Source organism: Protopterus annectens, chromosome 2.part0, assembly GCF_019279795.1.
Source record: "Protopterus annectens isolate FY-2018-M chromosome 2.part0, PAN1.0, whole genome shotgun sequence".
Taxonomy (NCBI): Eukaryota; Metazoa; Chordata; order Ceratodontiformes; family Protopteridae; genus Protopterus; species Protopterus annectens.
In genome coordinates, this window is record NC_056728.1 from 433,852,956 (window position 1) to 433,875,297 (window position 22,342).

Here is a 22,342-nt window from a genome sequence, read left to right on the forward strand (position 1 = left end):
ATGCTTACCCTCCTTTTCCTCTCATTCACAAGTTCCTCCAGAAAGCTCAGAGGTTGAAATGCAAAGTAATCCTCATTGCTCCCTTTTGGCCACTGCAAGTTTGGTTTCCATTCCTTTGGTCTCACCTGATTTGTCTGCCATGGACTCAGCATCCCAAAGGATGGGACAGAAGGTCCGAAATGGGATTCAGTCACCCAGATCTATCCAGCTTGAAGTTGACCACTTGGTTGCTCCAATGCCACTGAATGCTAGAAATCCCAGGCTCTCTTCCCCGGTTAGAAAAATTTTGTCTGCAGTGCATAAAGCTTCCACCAGGACAATATTCAACAGCAAGTGAGAGGTTTTCCATTTGGGCTCACCAAAATCAGCTGGATCCCTTTAACGGCTCCCATTCCTACTATTTTAGACTTTCTAGCATATATTTTTCATAATGGAGTTAGTTTTTCTACTGTGAAAGTGCAATTGGCAGCCATTTCTAATTTTCACATTGAGGAAAATTCATCACCTTTGGCATCGTCTAAGTTGTGCAAGACCTTTCGTAAGGGCACTTTTCTTCTTCGCCCACCTATCAAAGATCCCGCTCCTCCATGGGACCTCACCATCGTTTTGGAAGCATTGGTTGTGCCTCCTTTTGAACCGGCAGTTAGTCAATTTGAAGTTCTTGTCATGGAAGGCTGCCTTCCTACTAGTCATCTCTTCAACTAAGAGAGTGTCTGAAGTGCAAGCTTTGTCTATTAAACCACCTTATTTGATCTTCCACAAGGACAGAGTGACTTTGCGTAACAGTCCTTCTTTCCTGCCCAAAGTTGCATTTGAGGCTGACATCAATCAGCTCATCAGTCTCCCAGTTTTCTTCCTCAGTTTTCAAAACAAAGGGAGATACAAACTCCATGTGCTAGATGTACACAAATAATTACAGTTTTATTTGGATAAAACTAAACATTTCAGGAAGCCTGGCCTGCTCTTTGTAACCTCTTTGAAAGGTAATTTGGGGAAAACAATTTCCAAAGTGACTCTGGTTAATTGACTTGCAAGTTGCAGTTCACTTGTTTATTCCATTAAAGGAATACCCTTAGCTGTACCAATCAAAGCTCATTCTACCAGGCCTGTTTCCACTTCCGCTGCCTTTTGGTCTAGAGTTCCTATGGTTGATATCTGCTCTGCGGCTACTTGGTCTAAGTCGCATACTTTTATACCTCATTGCAAATTGGACATTATTACCAGAAACATGGCCTCCTTTGGGTCTGTTGTGCTCTGGAATATCCTTCCATGAGGGCCTCCCAAGAGTTCTGTATCTGTGCACTCTGTCAGACAGGTTGAAGATCAAATAAACAACAACTTCAGATAAAGAAGATATGTACTTACCATAACGTTCCATCTGAGTCTTTCCCTCTCTCCATCCCCCTTCCAAGTTTTACAGACCTGACAGATATGGATATCTCTATCTTTTTGAGCTCCTGAAGTGCTCTTTCTCTCTACAGTTCAAGGGCATATGTTTAAAACCTTTTGTTGTGAAAACTAGATAAATTGTGAGCAGCAAACTCGATCGGAGAGGATGAAGGGAGAGCAGGGCATTATGGGTAGGAGAGAAGCTCAGCTTTTCAGTGGATGCTTGTTTGCATTTCTTTTTAAAGTTTGATGTTATGGTTGTTAACATTTACTTCACTGTCTTTTGTTATTGTTTTTCAGATGACCAGCAAGAGCCACTCAGGACTGCCACAGCTCACAGCAGGACAAAGCGACATTCATGAGATAATGTCCAGAGCTTACGAAAACTTTGATGTGCATCTAAGCAGCATACAGCTGCTTTATAGCAAATCAGGTAGTTTTTTTTTTTGTGGAGATTTTTGTTGTATGTCGGGAGTGTGGGGAAACAGACTAGAACATATTAAAATCAGAATGTTTATTTTAGATGGGGCCATTGCTTATTGAGTTGTAATTTGTTCTTTTTTCATACATTTATGATCTGAGAGTGTCTGCTCCCCTCCTTTTTGCTTCATACTTTCTGACTGTCCCGATGCTCTCATCCATTGCCTAGTCATCCAGTTCTTTCTTCCACTCCCAGACTTTCACCAGGCTATGGCTGTGATACAGTCATAGTGCACGTGAATGTAAATGACTTGAGACATACCTCCCTGGTCAGTATGAAGAGAGACATGATGGAACTATCAGAATATGTCTGAGGCAGGTATGAACCTAACCTTGAGCAGCACAATGAGACTGCAACAGAAACAGAAGATTGACTTCATCAGTTGGCTTGGCTTCAAGTGTTATTCTAATGGGGGGTACAGTATACATCAGACTGAGAGGAGATGTTAAACAGACGTAACTGTTTTGCTAAGGGTGGCCTGCACCTATCTGCCTAAGGCTTTTGTATATTAGCTAATTCTTGTCCATCCGCCATGGTGCTTTTTTAGGCAATGTCAGTCTTCTGAAGCTACCAGCATAACAAAACAGAGCTTGGATAACATAAAGTTGATGAATGCTAGGAGTCATAGTAAAAAAAATTCATGCCTTACAAACACTTCTTATCCTGGAAAGCACTGATATATCATTTCACAGAGACCTATTTAAAGAGTAATGAGAGTACTGTATCTGTGCATGGTTTTAATGCCTACCACATGTTCAGGCCCATCTCATTAGAGGAAGGCATTAAATGTGGCAGTGTCTCAATATTCTTAAACAGTCACATCCAGACTTTTTAGACAAGGTAATGATCTGGAACTTCTCTTCATCCAGTGTAGTATCAACAAAATCCCTTGTATCATAGCTAACTATAGGAACCCATCTGTGTACCCCTTAGCCCAGTATCACCTACTTAATTGATATGGAGTCCCTTTATAGTAAGCCAAACACCGTCCTCCTGAGAGACTTCAACTGCACCTCCATTAACTGTGAGACTTCTATATCCTGAAACATATATGCACTGAAATTTCTGGAATTCAGTACTAACACTGTAGACCAGTTAATCTGTACCAGGGTAGTAAAATCCTGAACTTGGGGCAACTTTGCTCACACTAATTGTAGCTTCCTCCCAACTCTGTCACACTCACCTTAAGACTGAAACTGAAAGTATCTTCCCATACCACTGTATTCAGAGTTTGTCAAGGATTATTTACTAAAGCTGAATTATGACCTGGCTAAATTCAAAAGATCCTTCCATCTTGACAAGCCTATTGCTTATGCAGAATCCCTTACTGATAAATCCTATGCATATGTAAATAGCTGCTTAGATGCATTTGTCCACTTTGGATGTAAATATATTGCCAGATGTGAAAATAAATCTCTAGGGTAGAACCTTAATTTAAAGCAGGTTCTGTAATAAAAGAAAAAATGCATTGCACACAACACTTAGTTTGACTCTCAAGATGTAAGTAATACTTTTGCTAAACTTAACAAGGAGCTATAGACCTTGATTAAATCAACCAAAGATATGAGGAAAAACTAGCTACTGTAGTAAAGGATAGACATAAAGCCTTTTTAATTATATCAGAAATCTCAGAAACAGTCCTCAGCACTGTGCAAAGCTAATAGTAATGAATAACACATACCTGGATTCAGAAGACATAGCCTGTGTAGTAGCAAACAAATTTAGTTCTGATTTCACCTACACACTCCCCTCCTATATTACCAGATTAAAAAAAAACTGCAACTACACCTTTCCGTCAAATCTGCCAAGAACAAGTCCTCAAGATGCTATCCAAGGCCAGAAGCATTAGTTCTATGGATGCGGTTGGTAATAATAATGATTCTGAGAAAGATTCAGTAGTGATAGAAGAGGAAATGAAAGACTGTAATAAATTTATTGGAATTAGTTATTGCCATGGTAGGAGGATTATACTGGCATTTATTTATGTTCCACCTAAAACTAACGTTATGGCACTTAAAAGAATTTAGAGAGGAAATATTTAGCTTTCAACAGGGGATATTATTATTTATGGGTGGGGTCTAGAACCTGATTTGCAAAAATGAGGATGTAATGGGGATGGGTGTAGATTGGAAAATATAACAGAAGAGGGTAGATTTCTGAAGAAGTGTATTATAATTTTTGGAATTGGAGATGTGGATAAGAGAACAGGCAAAGAGAAAGGGGTGGGGGGTGGTGCTAAGTGAAAGACCTGGTGTAGTAGAGTTAAGTGTCTGGAGCAGACGTTGCAATTAAAAGGTTTTTTTATTAGTTGGGTATGTAAAATATTGCACAATAACTATAAGAATCAAGAAGAGTTTAGAAAAGATTGGATGAAAAGAATCAAAAAGCAGTTTGCATCATGATAGTGGTAAAATTCTATAAGGTTCCTAATTAGACAAAATGGCAAATGGCTTACAGGTTTTTGGCATAGAAGTGGTTGCATAGCTATTTTATTACCAAGAGTAGACTTCAGAGGACTTCCAAGATGGCTGCACGTTGGGAGAGCTCGAATTAAGCTGTTACTCGGTGTGAAAACAGAAACTCTGCAGAGAAGGCCAGTAGACTTGTGTTTTGGGGTAAATTTCAGTAACTGGCCAGTAATTGTACTGCCTGGATGCCAGGAGGAAAGAAATACAGAGGACATGGAAAAAATCAGCTACAAAATGTGAGGAAGAAATACTGACTGGGGAAATTTTGCAGCTGTTCAGCAAAAAGCAATGCAACATGCAGACATGAATTCCAGTAACCTACAGGAAGATAGCAAACAATTGCACATAGTCCTGGTTAAAATAAATAAAACACTTGATAGAGTATATATCAACACAAACAACAAAAGGCTGGACAAAATGGAAGAAGATTTAAATAAATATTCAGATAAAGTGACAAGACTGCAAAAATCAGAGGTCAAAATGAAGAAAAGGCTGGCTGAATATGAGACTGCTCAGGAAGAGATGTTTCAAAAAATAACATAGTTGGAAAACAGAGCACTTAGGGAAAACCTGAGATTTACAGCTATACCAGAGAAGATGGAAGGAACGGACTGCATTACATTTATGAAAGCACAAATAAGCAACTGGACTGACATTCCACAGCAGGAGTTGTTAGTTGAAAGGGGCACATCGTGTGTATGCTCCAAACCTGGTTGTGAGAAAGCAGCCTAGACCTTTAATAGTAAAGATGCAATCCTACCAGCAGAAGGAGTTGATTTTGACAAAACTGTGGCAGAAAGACAAAAGTACTAAACGTGGGAGACAGAAGAATGTTTGTGAGGAATGATTATTCATTGTACACCAGGTAGAAGAGAACAAATTTATTCCACTGTTCAGGGAATGTGAAGAAGCAGGTGTGAGATTCAAATGGCTGTACCCAGCTGTCTTCAAAGTATTCTTCCCTGGAGGGACAAAATAATTTTTGATGAAGTACATGCCAAGGAGGAAATACAAAATTTGTCCAACAAAAAGTGAGCTGCTAAACAGAAAGAGATTCTGCTTCTTGTTCTTGTAAGGAGAAAATCATGGTCAGCTGCCTGTCTGCTGCCAGGATTCACCAAATCACGCATGCACTCAGGTACAAAGAGACTTTACCTGTGAAACTTTTTCCACTGTTTCAAAGTAAAATGTTGGAGTGAAGGAAGGGAGCAAGAGAGCTGACTAAAATAATCAAGAGTACACTGGAAATTAAGCAGTGACAGGATTTGGGAGATGAACAACAATAAAACCAGTAATTTAATGTTTGATTACAATGCAATAATGATTTATGTGAAATATGACAGAACAAGAAATTATGGATATATTGAACTTTTTCAGAATTTTTTGGACTTTTGGGGAAGCATATTCCTACTTTGTCAGTAGTATTCAAAAAATGATTTGAGGAGGGAAAGCGAAGGGAGACACTAACTGTAAGTAAAGAAATCTTTTTTCTTATTAGCAGTATTTTTGTAGTGTGCAGGGAAAAGCCGAAAACAAACAGCAGTTTTCTTTGCATATTATAAAGTTTTCTCAATTATTTTTAAGTGTAACTGGGATTGTAAACAGGTGCTACTGTTTTTTTTTTCCTTTTCTTTCTCCCTTCCGTCTTTCTTGATCAGTTTTAAGAAATGTAGGCAACGCAGTGGGGAAAAAATGATTAAAAGAGCATGAAACACAAGTCTGCTACCACTAACACAAGTCTCCACAGCACCCATGACACATTGCAACACCACTGTCTCACCCACCAAGCCTGTAAGGCATAACACAAACAAGTTTTCTTGTCTTTGGATACTCAGTAGTGTGAGACACACAGATGTCCTACTCACCAGGTTGGACAAGGAGAAAGTCAGGGTCAGCTGCCTATGTACTGCCAGGATTCACCAAATCACGCATGCACTCAGGTCTCTTAGCAACAAGTACCGTTATGACTCTGTCATAGTTCATGTTGGTGTGAATGACCCGAGATGTATCTCATTGGGCTGTATGAAGAGAGATGTGGTTGAGCTCTCTGAGTACGTGTTCCAGGCAGGTATGTCCCTAGCCTTGAGCAGCATACTACCCTCACCTAGAATGATGCCACAGTATAAACAAGAAATGATTGATTTCAGTAACTGGCTTAATTTTTGGTGTCATTCCAAGGGGATCCATTTCCTGTCTGCCTGGGAAGCCATCGTTTCTGTGCTAGAGATGGTTTGCACCTGGCACCCCTAGGTTTTTGGCTGCTAGCAAAGCCTCTTGCCTCCCCCATAGTGCCTTTTTTTAGGTAAGGTCTCAAAAACAACATTACCGAAATTAAATTAACCAATCAGAACAAAATAATGGTCATGTTGTTATATGCTATGAGCTTAAATCAAAAACTGCACTCCCTTGAAGCACTTCTATCACTAGAAGAAGTAGATGTCTGTGCAGTCACAGAAACCTGGTTTAAGGCCTCAGAGAGTACCCCAGCCCTGCAAGATTGCAATGGGTTCCACACCTTTAGACCACAAAAGGAATGTGAGAAAACCAAAGGAGGCGGTATTTAATCTATATTAGAGATAAATTCACCTCCCATCTAGTTAGACTGGAAAATTCTATGGGGTTACTCCAGGTCCAAGTTACAGTGGGTAAGACCCCCATTCATGTCCTAGCCAGTTATAGATCCCCCTACATGGATCACAACACCCATGAAGCTTACTTAACCAAACTGAAGACATTCCAAATTTTACCGAACACACAGGTTATGGGGGATTTCAGTTATCCCACCATCAACTGGGAAACCTGCTCTAGCCCAAACTCGCTAGCACAAAAGTTCCTCGACTTTTTGAATTCGAATGCCATGGAGCAAACTGTCCATACCCCAATAAGAGGAACAAACTTTGTAGATCTGATCCCCACCAACATGTCAAACAGGTGCACTGCTGCAACTATTGGACCCTTATTTGTTAAAACTGACCACAAATCAGTCACTTTCAAACTGACACTAACACCAAAACTCACAAAGGGTGAAATCAGACTAAAAAAACTTCACCAAGGCAAACTATACCCGCTTTTAATTTCTCCATATCTTTTGGGTTTCTAATACCATGACAGGAATGGACCCCATCCCTAAGTCAAAGTAGGATTAAAGTTCATGAAGTTATTATTGTTTCAGTCTTTGATGTCAGCCAGAAGTGCTCTTCACTGCACCAGCAATGTGCCCAGTAATGATTCCTTCTGCAATTCGTATGGAGTTACATGTATTGGTAGCATATCTGTATACGATTGTAGATTCTTTTTTAGAAGACCCGTTGCTCCTACTACTATTATAGAACTATCTAGGTATCTGTCTTCCACATTGCTCTCGTTTCTGCCTGCAAATCCTGAAATTTTATGACTTTGTGTGTCTCTGTACGCAAGACACTGTAGTCACTGGGTGTGGCGATTTCAATGATCAATGCTACTTTTGTATTCTTTTCTTGGACAACTATATCCGGTTATCTAGCATCTATCTTTTGAACGGTTGGTAATGGATGATCCCATGTGATGTAGACTTCATCATTTTCTTTGATGCTTTATGGCTTATGTTTCCAGTGTTTTTCTGCCACTTCAGTACCATAATGTTTGCACAATCCCCAGTGCAACAGTCTTGCCACATTATTATGTCTTTCAGTATATGGTCCTTCAGACGTTAGTATGTTGCAACCAGCAATGAGGTGTGCAACTGTTTCCAATTTTCTTTTACAAAACCTACATTTGTCTGTTTCTCCCACATGTTCAATGGACTTTGTAAACCAATGTGTATGTATTCCACTATCTTGGGCTGCCAATATTAACCTTTCATCTCTTGGTTTAAATTTGCCTCTCCTTAACCATTCCTACGTTCTTTCCTGATCAACAAGAGGTTCTTCTAGAAGTTTTCTATACTTGCAACTATATTTATGCATTTTCCACATTTCTTGCCTTCTCATCTGATCCTTCACCTTATATTCTTTATTTTGTTTTTTGGCACACTCAGTTGCTGCCTGATATTTATCTACTTGTGGTTTGATTTTCATTCCTGCTTGACGCCGTTATGCTTCTCCTAACCTAAGTAAGAATGTCATCTTAGATTTATTCTCCTCATGTTTCAAGACTTTCACTATGGTTGGGTCTTGTGAGATCAGCAGATGTGTGTGGAGTTCCACAATTGAAAATCTATACATGTAATCAATTTCAAGGAGGCCCATCCCTCCTTCAGAACGGGGAATATATAATGTTAGTATTCACTGATTTTTATAAATCATTTGGTGAACATGAAGCATCCTTCTTGTTTTCCTATCTAATCTGTCCATCACCCTCCTAGGTGAAAGTATAAATGCATTCCAAGCCCCACCCTAAGATGGAAGTGTTAAGTACGCTGAAGCTTTCACTAAAGCCCTGTACAGTAACTTGCATAAGTGTATAAATTCGGCTGTACCAGATCAAAGCCAGAGCCTCAAGTAAAATCAAGCTGCCATGATGAACTTCCAGCATCAACAAACTCTACAATAAATGCAAAAAGTTGCTGTCCAAGAAAACAAAGATGAGGACCCAACAATGGAAAAGCACCCTCCTCAGCATTAACAGACAAATAAGAAAACTTGTCAAATCCTCCGAGAGCTCTTTTTAGAGAAATCTAGTAAGTCCTGCCAAAGATAACCATAAGGCCTTTATACAGCTATCTATGTAACCTAAAGGGTAGGACCCAAGCATGTGCAGAACTGGTGGCCAGTGGTATCACACACATTGACCCCACCTAACAGATAGGTTTAGTGACAATTTCCTTCCCTTATCCCCTCCTCACTTACAAACACCTCCCTCACCTTACATATCTGAAGAGCAGATCCTCAAAGCCCTGTCCAAGGCAAAGAACACAGCCTTTATGGGACCAGATGACATCCCAGTCTGTCTTCTAAACAAGCTAAAACATGAACTAGCATCACCACCAAGTATCTTTTTCAATTATAGCCTAAACACAGGCTTTGTTTCTGTGGAATGGAGAACAGCTACAGTTATTCCCCTACACAAAGGTGGCCTAACAACAGACCCAGGGAATTACAGATCCATAAACCTGACCAGCCTCATCTGCAAGGCCATGGAACGTATCATTATGGAACTCATAAATAAAGACATAGGTGACCTCCAATCTCTGGATCCTACCTAATTCGGCTTCGTGAAGTGCAGATCCTGCATGTTAAATCTGGTGGATTTCTTTGAAAGTGTGACCAAGGCCATTGATGAGGGCAGATCTGTGCATACAGCATACCTCAAATTGGCAAAGGCTTTCGACAGAGTCCCACCTTCAGGCATTGCTGATAAACTTGGCAAACTGAATGTAAACCCCTTCATTGTAAGATGGGTTGCCAGCTGGCTCACAAACTGGATACACATTATCAACGTGGATGACTTCACATCAACCAGCAGATCTGTTACCAATTGGGGTGCCACAAGGGTCAGTGCTGGGTCCCCGACTGATGTTCTTCATGTTTCACTGTTGCAGTCATTACATTTGGGTTATTTACTTGCAGGTAGCCCTCAGTCGGCCTGATTATCAAAGTCTTGGGTCCTGCATCGGTTGCTGTCTCATCTTCCATGACATCAGGTAGTCAGGGGTATAAAGCATGCAGCCGACGCCATTACATCGTCTTTCTTGCGGTGCACGAAGCAGTTCGCAAGTGCCGGTCAGCTGACTCCTGAAATTTTCGTTTTCTGGTTTCAGATCCGAAGTCTTCAGCAAAGCGAATTACCCCGTTGGGGATCCTTTTTCTTGCTCTAAACCAATGTCAGTAAAAGTTAACAATTGTATTACTTGTGGAAAGCAAATATCTCAAAGATTTTCATTCGTACTGCATTCCTTGCCTAGGCCCAGATCACGACGTCCCTCGCTGTCGGTTTTGTGCCTTATTCAATCCTCGAACTATTCGTCGTCTGTTCATTTTTGCAACTATTTTGGTACTCTGTTCAATTATCCAGAAATGGCTTTGGTAAGCCACCCACTACCGACATTCCGAAAAAAACATAAATATAAAGACAGAGACAGACCGCATAGGTCCAAAGATGCCGACGACGCTTCCGTTAAGCTAGTCACCAGTTCGCCGGTACTCAGTGAGGCGCTTTCACAGCCCCTGATGCCCGCTACTTCAGATTCGCAGGTCTCTACTGAGACCCATTCGGAGTCCGGTATGCCGCAAGATGCTTCTTTGACTATGGAACCTGCGAATGTCTCTACCTTGGATGGGTCCAGAGCCGCTGTGCAGGCACTGGCTTCTGAGGGTGTATTCAGGCCTACTGACTTGCATATTAAACAGACGCCATCTTCTTTTTCAAGGCCTAAAATTCGATCTACGCCTAGAAAACCGATGCCCAGAGTGCATGGTCAGGCTCTTATGCCTAAAAAAATAAATGATAAGAATGGCTGAAGACCTTATTACTCTAACCAAGGGAAGCCATCTTTCTCCCTCTAAGAGACCTGGAACTGATTTTCCTTCGGATTCTTCTGATCAGGATTCTGAAATTTCTGTTTCTTCTGATGACCATGATTTGTCCTTATCTACCTATGATGATTCTGATGTAGAGGACTCCATTCCCTCTGCTTCCCCTACAGAAGATTTTTTCTTTTGGTGAAACTTTGCATCCTTTTAGGGAGCATTTCTGCTGGGAAAGCCAGGATTGCTCTGACTCCAAAAAGAGGCTTAGGGAATTCTTACTCCTACCTCAACACAGGCCTTTAGCTATCCCTCCTGTATTGGACATTGTAGATGATGCCTTCTTGGAATCTAGCCTGGCCCCAGACACTTTACCCCCAGCTCCCAGGAAACCTGACCGGTATTACAGAGTACCTGACTCTCATAAGTTCCTCTTTAAGAATCCTACTGTGTGGATCCAGAGACCATTTCACAGGGACCCAAAGGAATTAAGGCTACTGCTGCCATAAACCCCTACCCCCTCTGATAAAGATTCCAGGGCCCTGGGCAGATGGGGTAAGAAGGTATACACTTCTGCTACTTTGGCCATTAGGACCTTAAACTGCCAATTTTATATGTTAAAGTATCAGCAGCATATTACTGGCTTACTTAAACAGAAAATGATTTCTGACTGCGCTGAAAATAAAGAATTACAGGACTGAGTGCATTCTGCTGAACAAATTGGTAAACATACTTTGCAATGTGGTTTTGATTCATTAGAGGCATCTTGCAGGGCTGCTGTCACTGGGTCTGCACTTAAAAGGCATGCTTGGCTTAAGGAGCAGACTTTGCCAGATCATGTTAAAGCTAAATTATTGGATGCTCCCTTAAACCAAGACCGCCTGTTTGGCAACAAAGCAGTAGTAGTACTATGCAAACTGTTAAATATTTCCTGCAAGTACACCCTCCCAGATTTAGTAGGCACTGGCCTTCTAAGAATTGGTCCTTTCCTGTCTCTTCCAGGCCTTCTCAGTCCAAACCCAGGACCAGCAGACCACCCAGGCTTCAGTCTCAAGGTACTCACAGGCCTAAGCAGTGGGGGGCTCCCACTTCCAAAGCTGGAAGTAGTAAGACATCCCCCTATGGTAAACTGTCACAATGACTTAACCTTAAACCTTCCAAGCCCTGCTCAACTGACTGTTCCTTTAGGGGGAAAGATCGCTCTGCATGCAGAAAACTGGGAACTCATTACCCAAGACAAATGGGTTTTAAATATAGTCTCCCAAGGGTACAGAATCCACTCCCACTCCTTACCAACCCCAAACGGTTAGCCAGACCTACCCCCAAATCAGTGGGCAGAGGCTCAAAAGCAGGTTCTCTCTCTTCTATGTATCAGGGCTATTCAGCCTGTCCCAGAAGAGGAATGGAGGCAAGGCTTTTACTCTAGACTTTTCCTGATACCCAGAAAAGACCATTCTTGGCGTCCAATCCTGGACCTTTTTGGTAATCCCAAAATTCAAAATGCTAACTCTTCATCAGCTGCTTCCCATGCTAAGCAAAAATGCCTGGGTAGCAACATTGGATTTAAAGGAAGCTTACCTGCATATCCCAATAAGGGAATCTTACAGAATGTACATATGCTTCAGAGCAGGCTACATGCGCTATCAGTTCTCTGAACTGCCCTTTGGCTTATCTACTGCGCCCAGGTTATTCACAAAGTGCCTAGCTTCAGTCATTGCATTCTGCAGGCAAAGAAATATTTAAATACCCATACCTGGATGATTGTATAATTCAGGCAGAAAGCCAGGACATACAATTAAATCATCTGGCATTTGTAAAAAAACTACTAACTTCACTGGGGTACACCATAAACGAAAATAAATCACAACTAGTACCCTGCCAACAAATTGTATTCCTGGGAGCAAGCTTGAATACAACTTCCCAGATGGCCTACTTCATGCCAGAGCAACAAGATTATTTGACAGCCTACTTCAAACTACTGGCCACAACGACCCAGCTATCTGCAAGGAAAATACTGCAAGCCCTGGGGTTCATGGCCTCTTGCATTCTACTAATTCCATATGCAAGACTGCATAGGAGGAAACTACAATGGTACCTAAAAAGGCTATGGTGTCAGCATTCTCAGGACCTAGAATCAATGATTCCTATCATTCCATGTATAAAGACAGAGTTCCTTTGGTGGGCAGAGGCCTGCCACCACAACAAGGGACTGACATTCACTCTACCCCCTGCCACCCAATGTTAACAACAGACTCATCAGACTATGCATGAGGGGGGCTCACTTGGCAAGGCAGTGCATTCAGGGCAAATGGAACCAGAGTCAAATGTACCTGCATATGAATCAAAAAGAAATGTTAGCTGTACAGAATTCTCTGATAGCCTTCAAGGACCACATTCTTCCAAGACAATGATTAATAAAGATGGACAACACCACTGTTATGTGGTACATAAACAAGCAGGGGGGAACCCCACTCATACCCTCTCTGCAGACTAGCCATGGCTCTGTGGAACACAGCCTTGAGCTACCAAGTGCACCTACAAGCTCAATTCCTGCCAAGCAAACTAAACACACTGGCAGACTACCTAAGCAGAAATCTCATGGACCCACACGAGTGGAAACTGGAACCAAGGATATTTAACATTTTGAGAAACAAATGGGGAGCCCCGAGATAGACCTGTTTGCCTCCCTTCAAAACTACCAATTGGACAAATTCTGCACAAGGATTCCCCACAGACAATCTTAGATAGTGGATGCCCTGTCCTTCACCTAGAAAGACGCATCAGTTTATGCCTTTCCCCTTCTGCCTCTCCTCTCCAAAGTTCTACTAAAGATCAAACAAGACAAACCAAGGACAATACTCATTGCACCAGACTGGCCACGCCAACACTGGTATCCCCTGTTGCGCAGTGTGTCACTGCTGGAGCCTTGGCACCTGCCTCAGACCCCCTTCTCTGCTTTCCCTCAAGAGGGCCAAATTCTGCACCCCCAGCTTCAAAGCCTGAACCTTGCAGCCTGGCTAATTACCTGAGCTCTCCATTACCATCCCTCAGTAAACAATCCTTCCTTTATGCCCAAGGTGGTATCCAGTGTGGCCCTCAATCAGTCCATTCATTTGCCAACTTTCTTTTCTAATCCACAGAACAAAGAAGAACAAATATTGCACTCCTTGGACGTGCACAGACAACTTAGATTTTACTTGGACAGGACTAAGCCTCTCAGGAAATCTGAACAGCTGTTGGTTGCATTTGCTGCAGGGGCAGAGGGGAAGGCCATTTCAAAACAAACCATTTCTAAGTGGATAGGCCATTGCATTCATTTCTTCTATAAGCACCATGGAAAGCCTACCCCACAGGGGATAAGACCCCATTCCACCAGGGCTGCATCTACTTCTACAGCTTTTCTCAGAGGTGTTCCTACCAGGGACATCCTAGAAGCTGCTACCTGGAGTTCTGTACATACCTTCACCAAGCATTACCACTTACCAATTTTTTCTAAATCCAGAGCTGGTTTTGCCACTACAGTCTTGCAGGGCCTAATAGCTGGTCTTTATGCTCTCTAATTGCCTCCTCCCTTCCTTAGCTTTGGGAATCTACCCAAATGTAATGACTGCAAAAGTGAAACACCAAGAACATAGTACAGTTGTGTACACTTACCATAAATGTAGATGTTCGAGTGTATTCACTGTTACAGTCCTGGTTACCCTCCCTCCAGCCCCCTGACTTCTATTGACTATATACCTCTCTTCTGGTTTACTATTCTTAAAGCTTTCTGGTGTATTTGCTTTTTATTGGAGGTGTAAACTTGTGTATAATTGCTTCCCATTATGGAGGCACCAGACATCTGGGGCAAGAAAAACTGATGTAATGGCATCGGCTGCATGCTTTATACCCCTGACTACCTGACATCATGGAAGATGAGACAGCAACCGACGTAGGACTCGAGACTTTGATAATCAGGCCGACTGAAGGCAACCTGCAAGCAGATAACCCAAATGTAATGACTGCGACAGTAAATACACTCTAACATCTACATTTATGATAAGTGTACACAACTGTACTTTTGGTATATCCTTCTCAGAAGTTCAGGTCAAAACTAAAGGGTTGTGGCTGATCAAGTTTGCAGACGACTGCCAGCTAGGTGCAGTTGTTGAATCTCCATATGATATCAGCATACTCCAGGATGATCTGACACAGACCAGCGATTGGTGAATTAGTCACGGTCTCAAACTGAATGCAAAGAAATGCATCATAATTCCCTTTGGCACAATGTCCCTTCACACTATCAAATCAATAACAGTACCCATGAAGTGGTAAGGGACCTGGGATCAAAGGTTGACTACGACATGTCTGCTATTGTAAGGAAAGTTTTCCGTATAGCTCACTTGATTAGTACAGGCATTGTCTCGAGAACAAAAGAAGTTATAACCCCTATACTTGGCACTTATCTGGCCCATAATTGAGTATAACCCCCCCCCCCCCCATTCAGTATGTACCGTACTAAGCATCTACAGCAATTAGAGACACCTCAGAGGTTTCTAACAAAGAAGATCAAAGTACTCCAGCATGTGGCTTACATGGACAGACTAAAATCACTGTCACTATACTCCATATCATATACACTTCTTTGGGGAGGCTACCCGATGTTCATTGTGTTTCACTGTTGCAGTCATTACTCTTGGGTTATCCTACTGGCAGGCTACCCGCAGTCAGCCTGAATTCCAAAGTCCTGGTCCGGCGTCGGTTGCTGTCACCTCTTCCCTGACGTCCGTGCGCCAGGGGTATAAAAGATGCAGCCGACGCCATTTTTTCAGTCTTTCTTGCCGTGCGGTGCCCGAACCAAAAGCAGTTCGCAAGTGCCGGTCGGCCGACTCCTGAGATTTTCAAAATCAAATTTCATATCCGAAGTCTTCATTAAAGCTAAGTTCCCCGTTGGGGAAACTTTTTTCTTGCTCCAGATCGATGTCAGAAAAAGTTAACAATTGTATTTCTTGTGGGAAGCAAATACCTCATAAGGATTTTCATTCTTACTGTATTCCTTGCCTAGGCCCTGATCACGACTTTGCTAGCTGTCGGTTTTGTGCTAGATTTAACCAACGCACTTATTAAGCGTCGGTACGATTTTGCCTTTCATTACTTTGGCCGAAGGTTTAATTATAAAATGCCGTTAGAACAGCCGATGACCGGAGTTTATAAAAAGCGCAAGGAAAAGGACAGGCATCCGAGGTCCAAAACTGACGACGTGGCCCCCGCTAGGCCAGTCGCCGGTTCTCAGTGAGGCGCTTTTGCAGCCCCTGACGCCCGCTACCTCAGAGCCACAGGCCGCTTCCGACTCCCAGGTGGAGCCGACTAGGCCTCTGGATACTCAAGGTATTGGACTCTTGGAAACTATTCCCTCAGATGGGTCCGGAGCCACTGAACAGGCATCGGCTTCTGAGGGTGTTTTCAGACCTACACAATTATATGTCAAGCCAACCTCAGCTTCAAAGACAGACTAAAACAGCTCTAAAGACAAATAAACAAGTACAGCATTCTCCTGGACAGATTTCCATGCCTAAGAAACAGATGCTTAAGATGGCCGAAGACCTAATTACTTTGATCAGGGGTTCCCATCCCCCTCCTGGTAAGAGGCCTAGGCAAGAGACAGAATATGACTCTTCTGATCAGGTTTCAATTTCCTCTGATTCCTCTTCTGAACAGGGATACTCCTCCTCCCTATGAGGATTCTGATGCTGAAGAATCTATTCCTTCAGCCTCTCCTCCTGAGGATTATTATTTTGGGGGAAACCCTGCATACCATGAGGGAGCATTTTCACTGGGAGAGCCAAGATTACTCAGAATCTAAGAAAAGGCTCCGAGACTTTCTTTTACTACCTCAGCACAGACCTCTTGCTATTCCACCTGTTCTAGACATTGTGGATGATGTATTTTCAGAGTCCGGCCTGTCTCCTGACTCTTTACCCCCTGCACCTGCTAAGCCAGACAGATACTACAGGGTTCCGGACTCTCTCAAATTTCTATATAAAAACCCTGCTGCTGACCCATAAACATTTTCTCAGGGTCCCAAAGAGGTCAAGGCCTCCACTGCAAAAAACCCTGTCCCCTCTAATAGGGATTCCAGGACACTGGACAGATGGGGGAAAAAATTTACACTTCTGCTACCTTGGCTGTAAGGGCTTTAAATTGCCAGTTTCATATGCTTAAATATCAGGAATACTTAATGTCACTGCTTAAACAGAAAATGTTGACAAATTCTGAATGTTCTGATAACAAGGAAATGCAAGATTTATTGCATGCAGCTAAACAAGTGGGAAAGCATACTTTGCAATGTGGTTTTGATTCACTGGTGGCCTTGTGCAGGGCCGCTGTTACGGGTTCTGTCATTAGAAGGCATGCTTGGTTGAAGGAACAGAATCTGCCTGATCATGTTAAAGCAAAATTATTGGATGCTTTATTACAGCATGATACTTTGTTTGGTGTTAAGGCAGAAGAGGTGTTGAAGAAAATGTGGGATAAAGCGAAATTCATGCAGACAGTTAAGGATTTCCTACACGTACAGCCACCCAGATTTAGCAGGAACTGGCCTACAAACAATTGGTCCTTTCCAGTGTCAGACAGGCAACAAAGAGGCAGATACAGACACCCCAGAGGCAGATCCCAGCCCCAAGGCTCATACAGGCCTAAACAATGGGGTGCTTCTACCTCCAAAAGCGGAGAAGACAAATCACAACCATACAGGAAACAGTCCCAGTGACTTTCCTCTGCCAGAACCAAGCACTTATCTTTTGGCAGCCCCCTTAGGGGGGGAAACTAGCACTTTTTTCACCAAATTGGCACATGATTACCCAGGACAAATGGGTCTTGAACATAGTGTCTCAGGGCTACAGGTTCCTCTTTCACACCCTGCCAAGGGCAAAAGGTATGCCAGACCTGCCACACAGTCAATGGGCAGAGGCACAAAAGCAAGTTTCATCCCTCATTGACGTGAGGGCCATTCAAAGGGTACCACAACAAGAGCAGGGACAAGGATTTTACTCGAGACTTTTCTTGGTGCCCAGAAAGGACAAAGCCTGGAGACCAATACTGGACCTGTCTATTCTAAACACATTTCTGGACATTCCAAAATTCAAAATGTTGACTCTGCAGCAGTTACTGCCCATGTTGGGCAAGAAGGCTTGGCTCCTAACTTTGGACCTAAAAGAGGCATACCTGCATGTCCCAATCAGACAGTCTTGCAGAAGATACCTCAGAGTCATAGCTGGCTCAATGCATTACCAATTCTCTGCATTGCCCTTTGGCTTATCTACTGCGCCCAGGGTCTTCACAAAATGCCTGGCACCAGTAATTGCATTTTGCAGACAAAGAGGAATTCAAATATATCCTTACTTGGACGACTGCCTTATTCAAGCAGAGAACAAAGACATTCTACTAAAGCATCTGGCGTTTGTAAAAAGATTACTAATTTGCCTAGGGTACACAGTAGACAAAAAGAAATCAAAACCAGTATCCTCTCAAGCGATAATATTCCTGGGTGCAAGCTTAAGTACAACTGCCCAGATGGCTTCTCACGCCAGACAAACAAAGGCAACTGACTTCTTACTTCAAAATGTTGGCTACAAAGACGCAGTTATCTGCAAGAAAAAATCTGCAGGCTTTGGGCTTCATGGCATCCTGCATTCTGCTAATTCCATATGCCAGACTGCATATGAGGAAACTACAATGGTATCTAAAAAGTGTTTGGACTCAACATTGCCACAGCCTGGTAGTATTATTATTATTAATTACCCTCATTCCCTGCCTGCAACAGGAGTTTCGATGGTGGGCACAGGCCTGTCACCACAACAAGGGACAGCCATTCACTTTACCCACAGTCAGCCAGACACTAACAACGGACGCATCAAGATTATGCCTCGGGGGTCCACATGGCAGGAAAATGTATTCAGGGCACATGGCCCACAAGCCAGATGCATCTTCATATCAATCAAAAAGAGATGCTAGCTGTTCAGAATGCCCTGACAGCTTTCAAGGATCTACTTCATCCAGGACAACTACTGATAAAGATGGACAATACCACCATCATGTGGTACATAAACAAGCAGGGAGGCACACATTCCTTCCCCCTCTGCAGACAAGCCATGATTTTGTGGGACACAGCATTGACTTAAGTTCACCTGCAAGCACAATTCCTGCCAGGAAAAATAAATACTCTGGCAGACGAACTAAGCAGAAACCTCATGGACCCCCACAAGTGGAAACTGGATCCACAAGTCTTCAGCATGATAACAAGGAAATGGGGATGCCCAGACATAGATCTATTTGCCTCCCCTCATAACTGCCAACTGTGGAGATTCTGCACAAGGATTTATCACGAGCAAGCATGGAAAGTGGATGCCCTATCCTTCAGCTGGAAAACCTAACAGTATATGCCTTTCCTCCACTGCCTCTCCTCCCCAAGATACTCCTAAAGGTCAGACAAGGGAAGCCAAAAATTATACTGCTTGCCCCAGACTGGCCATGCCAGCACTGGTACCCAATCCTAAAGAACTTGTCTCAAGGTCCAGCCTGGACATTGCCTCAAACTTCTCACTTACTGACCCAACAAAACAATCAGATCCTGCACAGCCAACTCAGGACCTTAAATCTGGCAGCATGGCGGATAATGTAGCCATTCAGAACACTCCTCTTTCCAAAGCTGTAATGGATGTTATCTTGGAGGCCAGGAGACCCAGTGCCAGAAAATCTTATGCAGAAAAATGGAAGAGATTCTGTGCTTGGAACTAGGAACAAGGAATTGACACTTTTGTACCAAATATTCCTCAGATTTTACAATACTTAACTGAGATGCTGGACAAAGGCCTATCCTTTTCATCAGTTAAGATTCATGCCTCTGCCATTTCAGCCCATTACAATATGGAACCACCTATCTTTTCTCATCCTTTAATAAGGCAGTACCTCAGAGGGGCCAAAAAACATAAGACCTCCAAGGAGACCACCAATACCTGCGTGGGACCTTAATTATGTATTTGAAAAACTCACACTGCCTCCTTTTGAGCCAGCCTCAACAGCTGATATAAAATTCTTATCCTGGAAAACCGCCCTGCTCCTAGCAATAACCTCCGCAAGACGAGTCTCGGAGTTACAGGCACTCATGGCTGTGGAACCCTTTATCATTTTCCATCCAGACAGGGTTTCTCTGAGGTCGAACCCTACATTTATGTCTAAGGTGGTGTCCAGTGTGGCCCTTAACCAATCCATTCACTTGCCTAACTTTTATCCAAACCCACAGAACAAGGGTAAGAATCTTCTGCATTCTTTGGACATACACAGACAGCTACGCTTCTACTTGGACAGAACTAAAGCTTTCAGAAAGACTGAGCAACTTTTAGTGGCATATGCTGCAGGATCACAAGGAAAGGCTATCTCAAAACAGACTATTTCAAAATGGATAGGCAATTGCATTCGTTTCTGCTACTAATAACATGGCAAATTAGTGCCTAAGGGCATTAGGTCACATTCTACCAGAGCAGCAGCCACTTCAGCAGCCTTCCTCAGAGGAGTACCAACCAAAGACATTTTAGGGGCTGCAACTTGGAGTTCAGTGCACACTTTTACAAAGCACTACCACTTACCTCTCTACTCTAAATCCAGAGCAGGCTTTGCCACTGCAGTTCTGCAGGGTCTCATAGCTTCTCCTAATCCTATTTAACCCAGCCGCCCATCCTCAGCTTTGGGATTCAACCCAAGAGTAATGACTGCAACAGTGAAACATGAGGAACATAGTACAGTTGTGTACCTACCATAAATGTAGATGTTCGAGTGTATTAACTGTTGCAGTCCAGGTTACCCTCCCACCATCCCCCTTTCATTTGCTGGGTCTTATCTGTACTTCTCTATTCTATACAACCTATGTGGTGTATTTGCTTGTAGATGAAGGAAATGTTTACGTTAGTGCATGCATTGTTTATTGGCATAATCTATTTAGCCTACCCTTTTGGGGACACCTGGCATCTGGGGCAAGAAAAACTGAAGAAAATGGCGTTGGCTGCATCTTTTATACCCCTGGCGCACTGACGTCAGGGAAGAGGCGACAGCAACCGACGCCGGACCAGGACTTTGGAATTCAGGCCAACTGCGGGTAGCCTGCCAGCAGGATAACCCAAGAGTAATGACTGTAACAGTGAATACACTTGAACGTCTACATTTATGGTAGGTACATAACTGTACTTTCCAGGGACTTAAATAGGACATGCTGAAGGGGACAGATTTATCTCTCAGTGGAGTACCTCTATGACACCGTTCAAGAAGAACTTGGATGAGTGCATGGGGCACCGTAAATTCTTACCTGGGATAGTGCCCAAAACCCTCCTGGACATCGGCAATCATCACTAAATACAATCTTGGGTATTGATTACAACCTCTCCAGTATTACATTGGGCTGAACAGTTAGGGTTAAAATGTCCTCCGGGTCGATATCCTAGCAATCTCTTATGACAAAAGAAAAATTAATGTACTTTTTCTGATTATTGCATGGGGAAATAACTGGATTAAGGACCTTGAATTTACTTTGTAACAAGTTTTAAGAGTAAGCAAGTAAATGAAAAAGAATATTGAATATTGAGGCTTTTTTGTAACAAAAACATGTATGCTGAGTAGCAGTTCTACAGCTGGCCTTCTTGTTTCCATGGAGCAATCTGATAGACTGGCTGCCTGGTTCTCATGTCTCCATGGAGAAAATTTGATAAAGAGAAACTGGCTACAGGCTAGTGGAAAGTGATTGGCTGAAGAAAAAAATGAGAAGATAAGTTCTCTAGGACATAAAGTTCTCTGAAAGCATTCAGGGGTTTTCCCAGCTGGAAGAGCTATAAAGAAAAGACAAAAGCAACTAGAACTTTGTAGAAGCACTGGCTGCACCATGCATCTTAGCATGTTTAATCTTTATTTTAGGTTAACTCAAGCCTGTGAGAGTGGCTATCAGTTTGGGACTTTTGTTCCTGTTAGAAGGGTAAAACTTCAGTATTCGAAGATGTGCATAGTTTTGTGTGTTAGTATAAAGTTAATAGGAAGGAAGATTACACTGGCATGTACTTATACTCCACCTAGAACTGTTCTAATCAAGTTTAAGAAAATTCTGGAAGAAATAATCAGTTTTTAGCAAGGAATATTACTTATAGGTGGGGACTGGAATGTGATTTGCAACAGCGAAGGTGTGTCTGGAGTATCCAGAAGTGAAAGTATTACAAAGGAGGGTATATTTTTGAAGAAATTTATGAAAATATTTGACATGGAAGATGTGAATTCAGTAATAGAAGTTCGGAGTGAATTTACATATTCCCCAAGATATAAAACCTGGGCTAAGTTAGACAGATTTTACATTTCAAAGGAACATGTGCATTTAATTGAAGATCTTGATATGCACCCAATAACTATTTTAGATCATGTGCAATAATAACTAAAATAAAAGCACAAGGTAATTGGTAATGAAATAAAAATGAGACACTGGCACTTCCATCTGTCTGTTGAAAAGAGAGGAATTTAAGGAATGGGTGGTGGAGATTATTCAGGAG

At 42.5% G+C, this 22,342-nt stretch overlaps 1 protein-coding gene across 2 annotated transcripts in view; it reads left to right on the forward strand.

Moving 5' to 3' along the window:
• Window positions 1–22,342, forward strand: part of VPS13A (vacuolar protein sorting 13 homolog A) — a 4,910,496-nt gene that overhangs the window by 1,847,595 nt on the left and 3,040,559 nt on the right. For both annotated transcript variants that reach the window (XM_044060868.1, XM_044060869.1), the window contains exon 21: window positions 1,690–1,822. In XM_044060868.1, coding sequence (XP_043916803.1) covers window positions 1,690–1,822 — 133 coding nt within the window. The remainder of the gene's footprint in view (window positions 1–1,689; window positions 1,823–22,342) is intronic.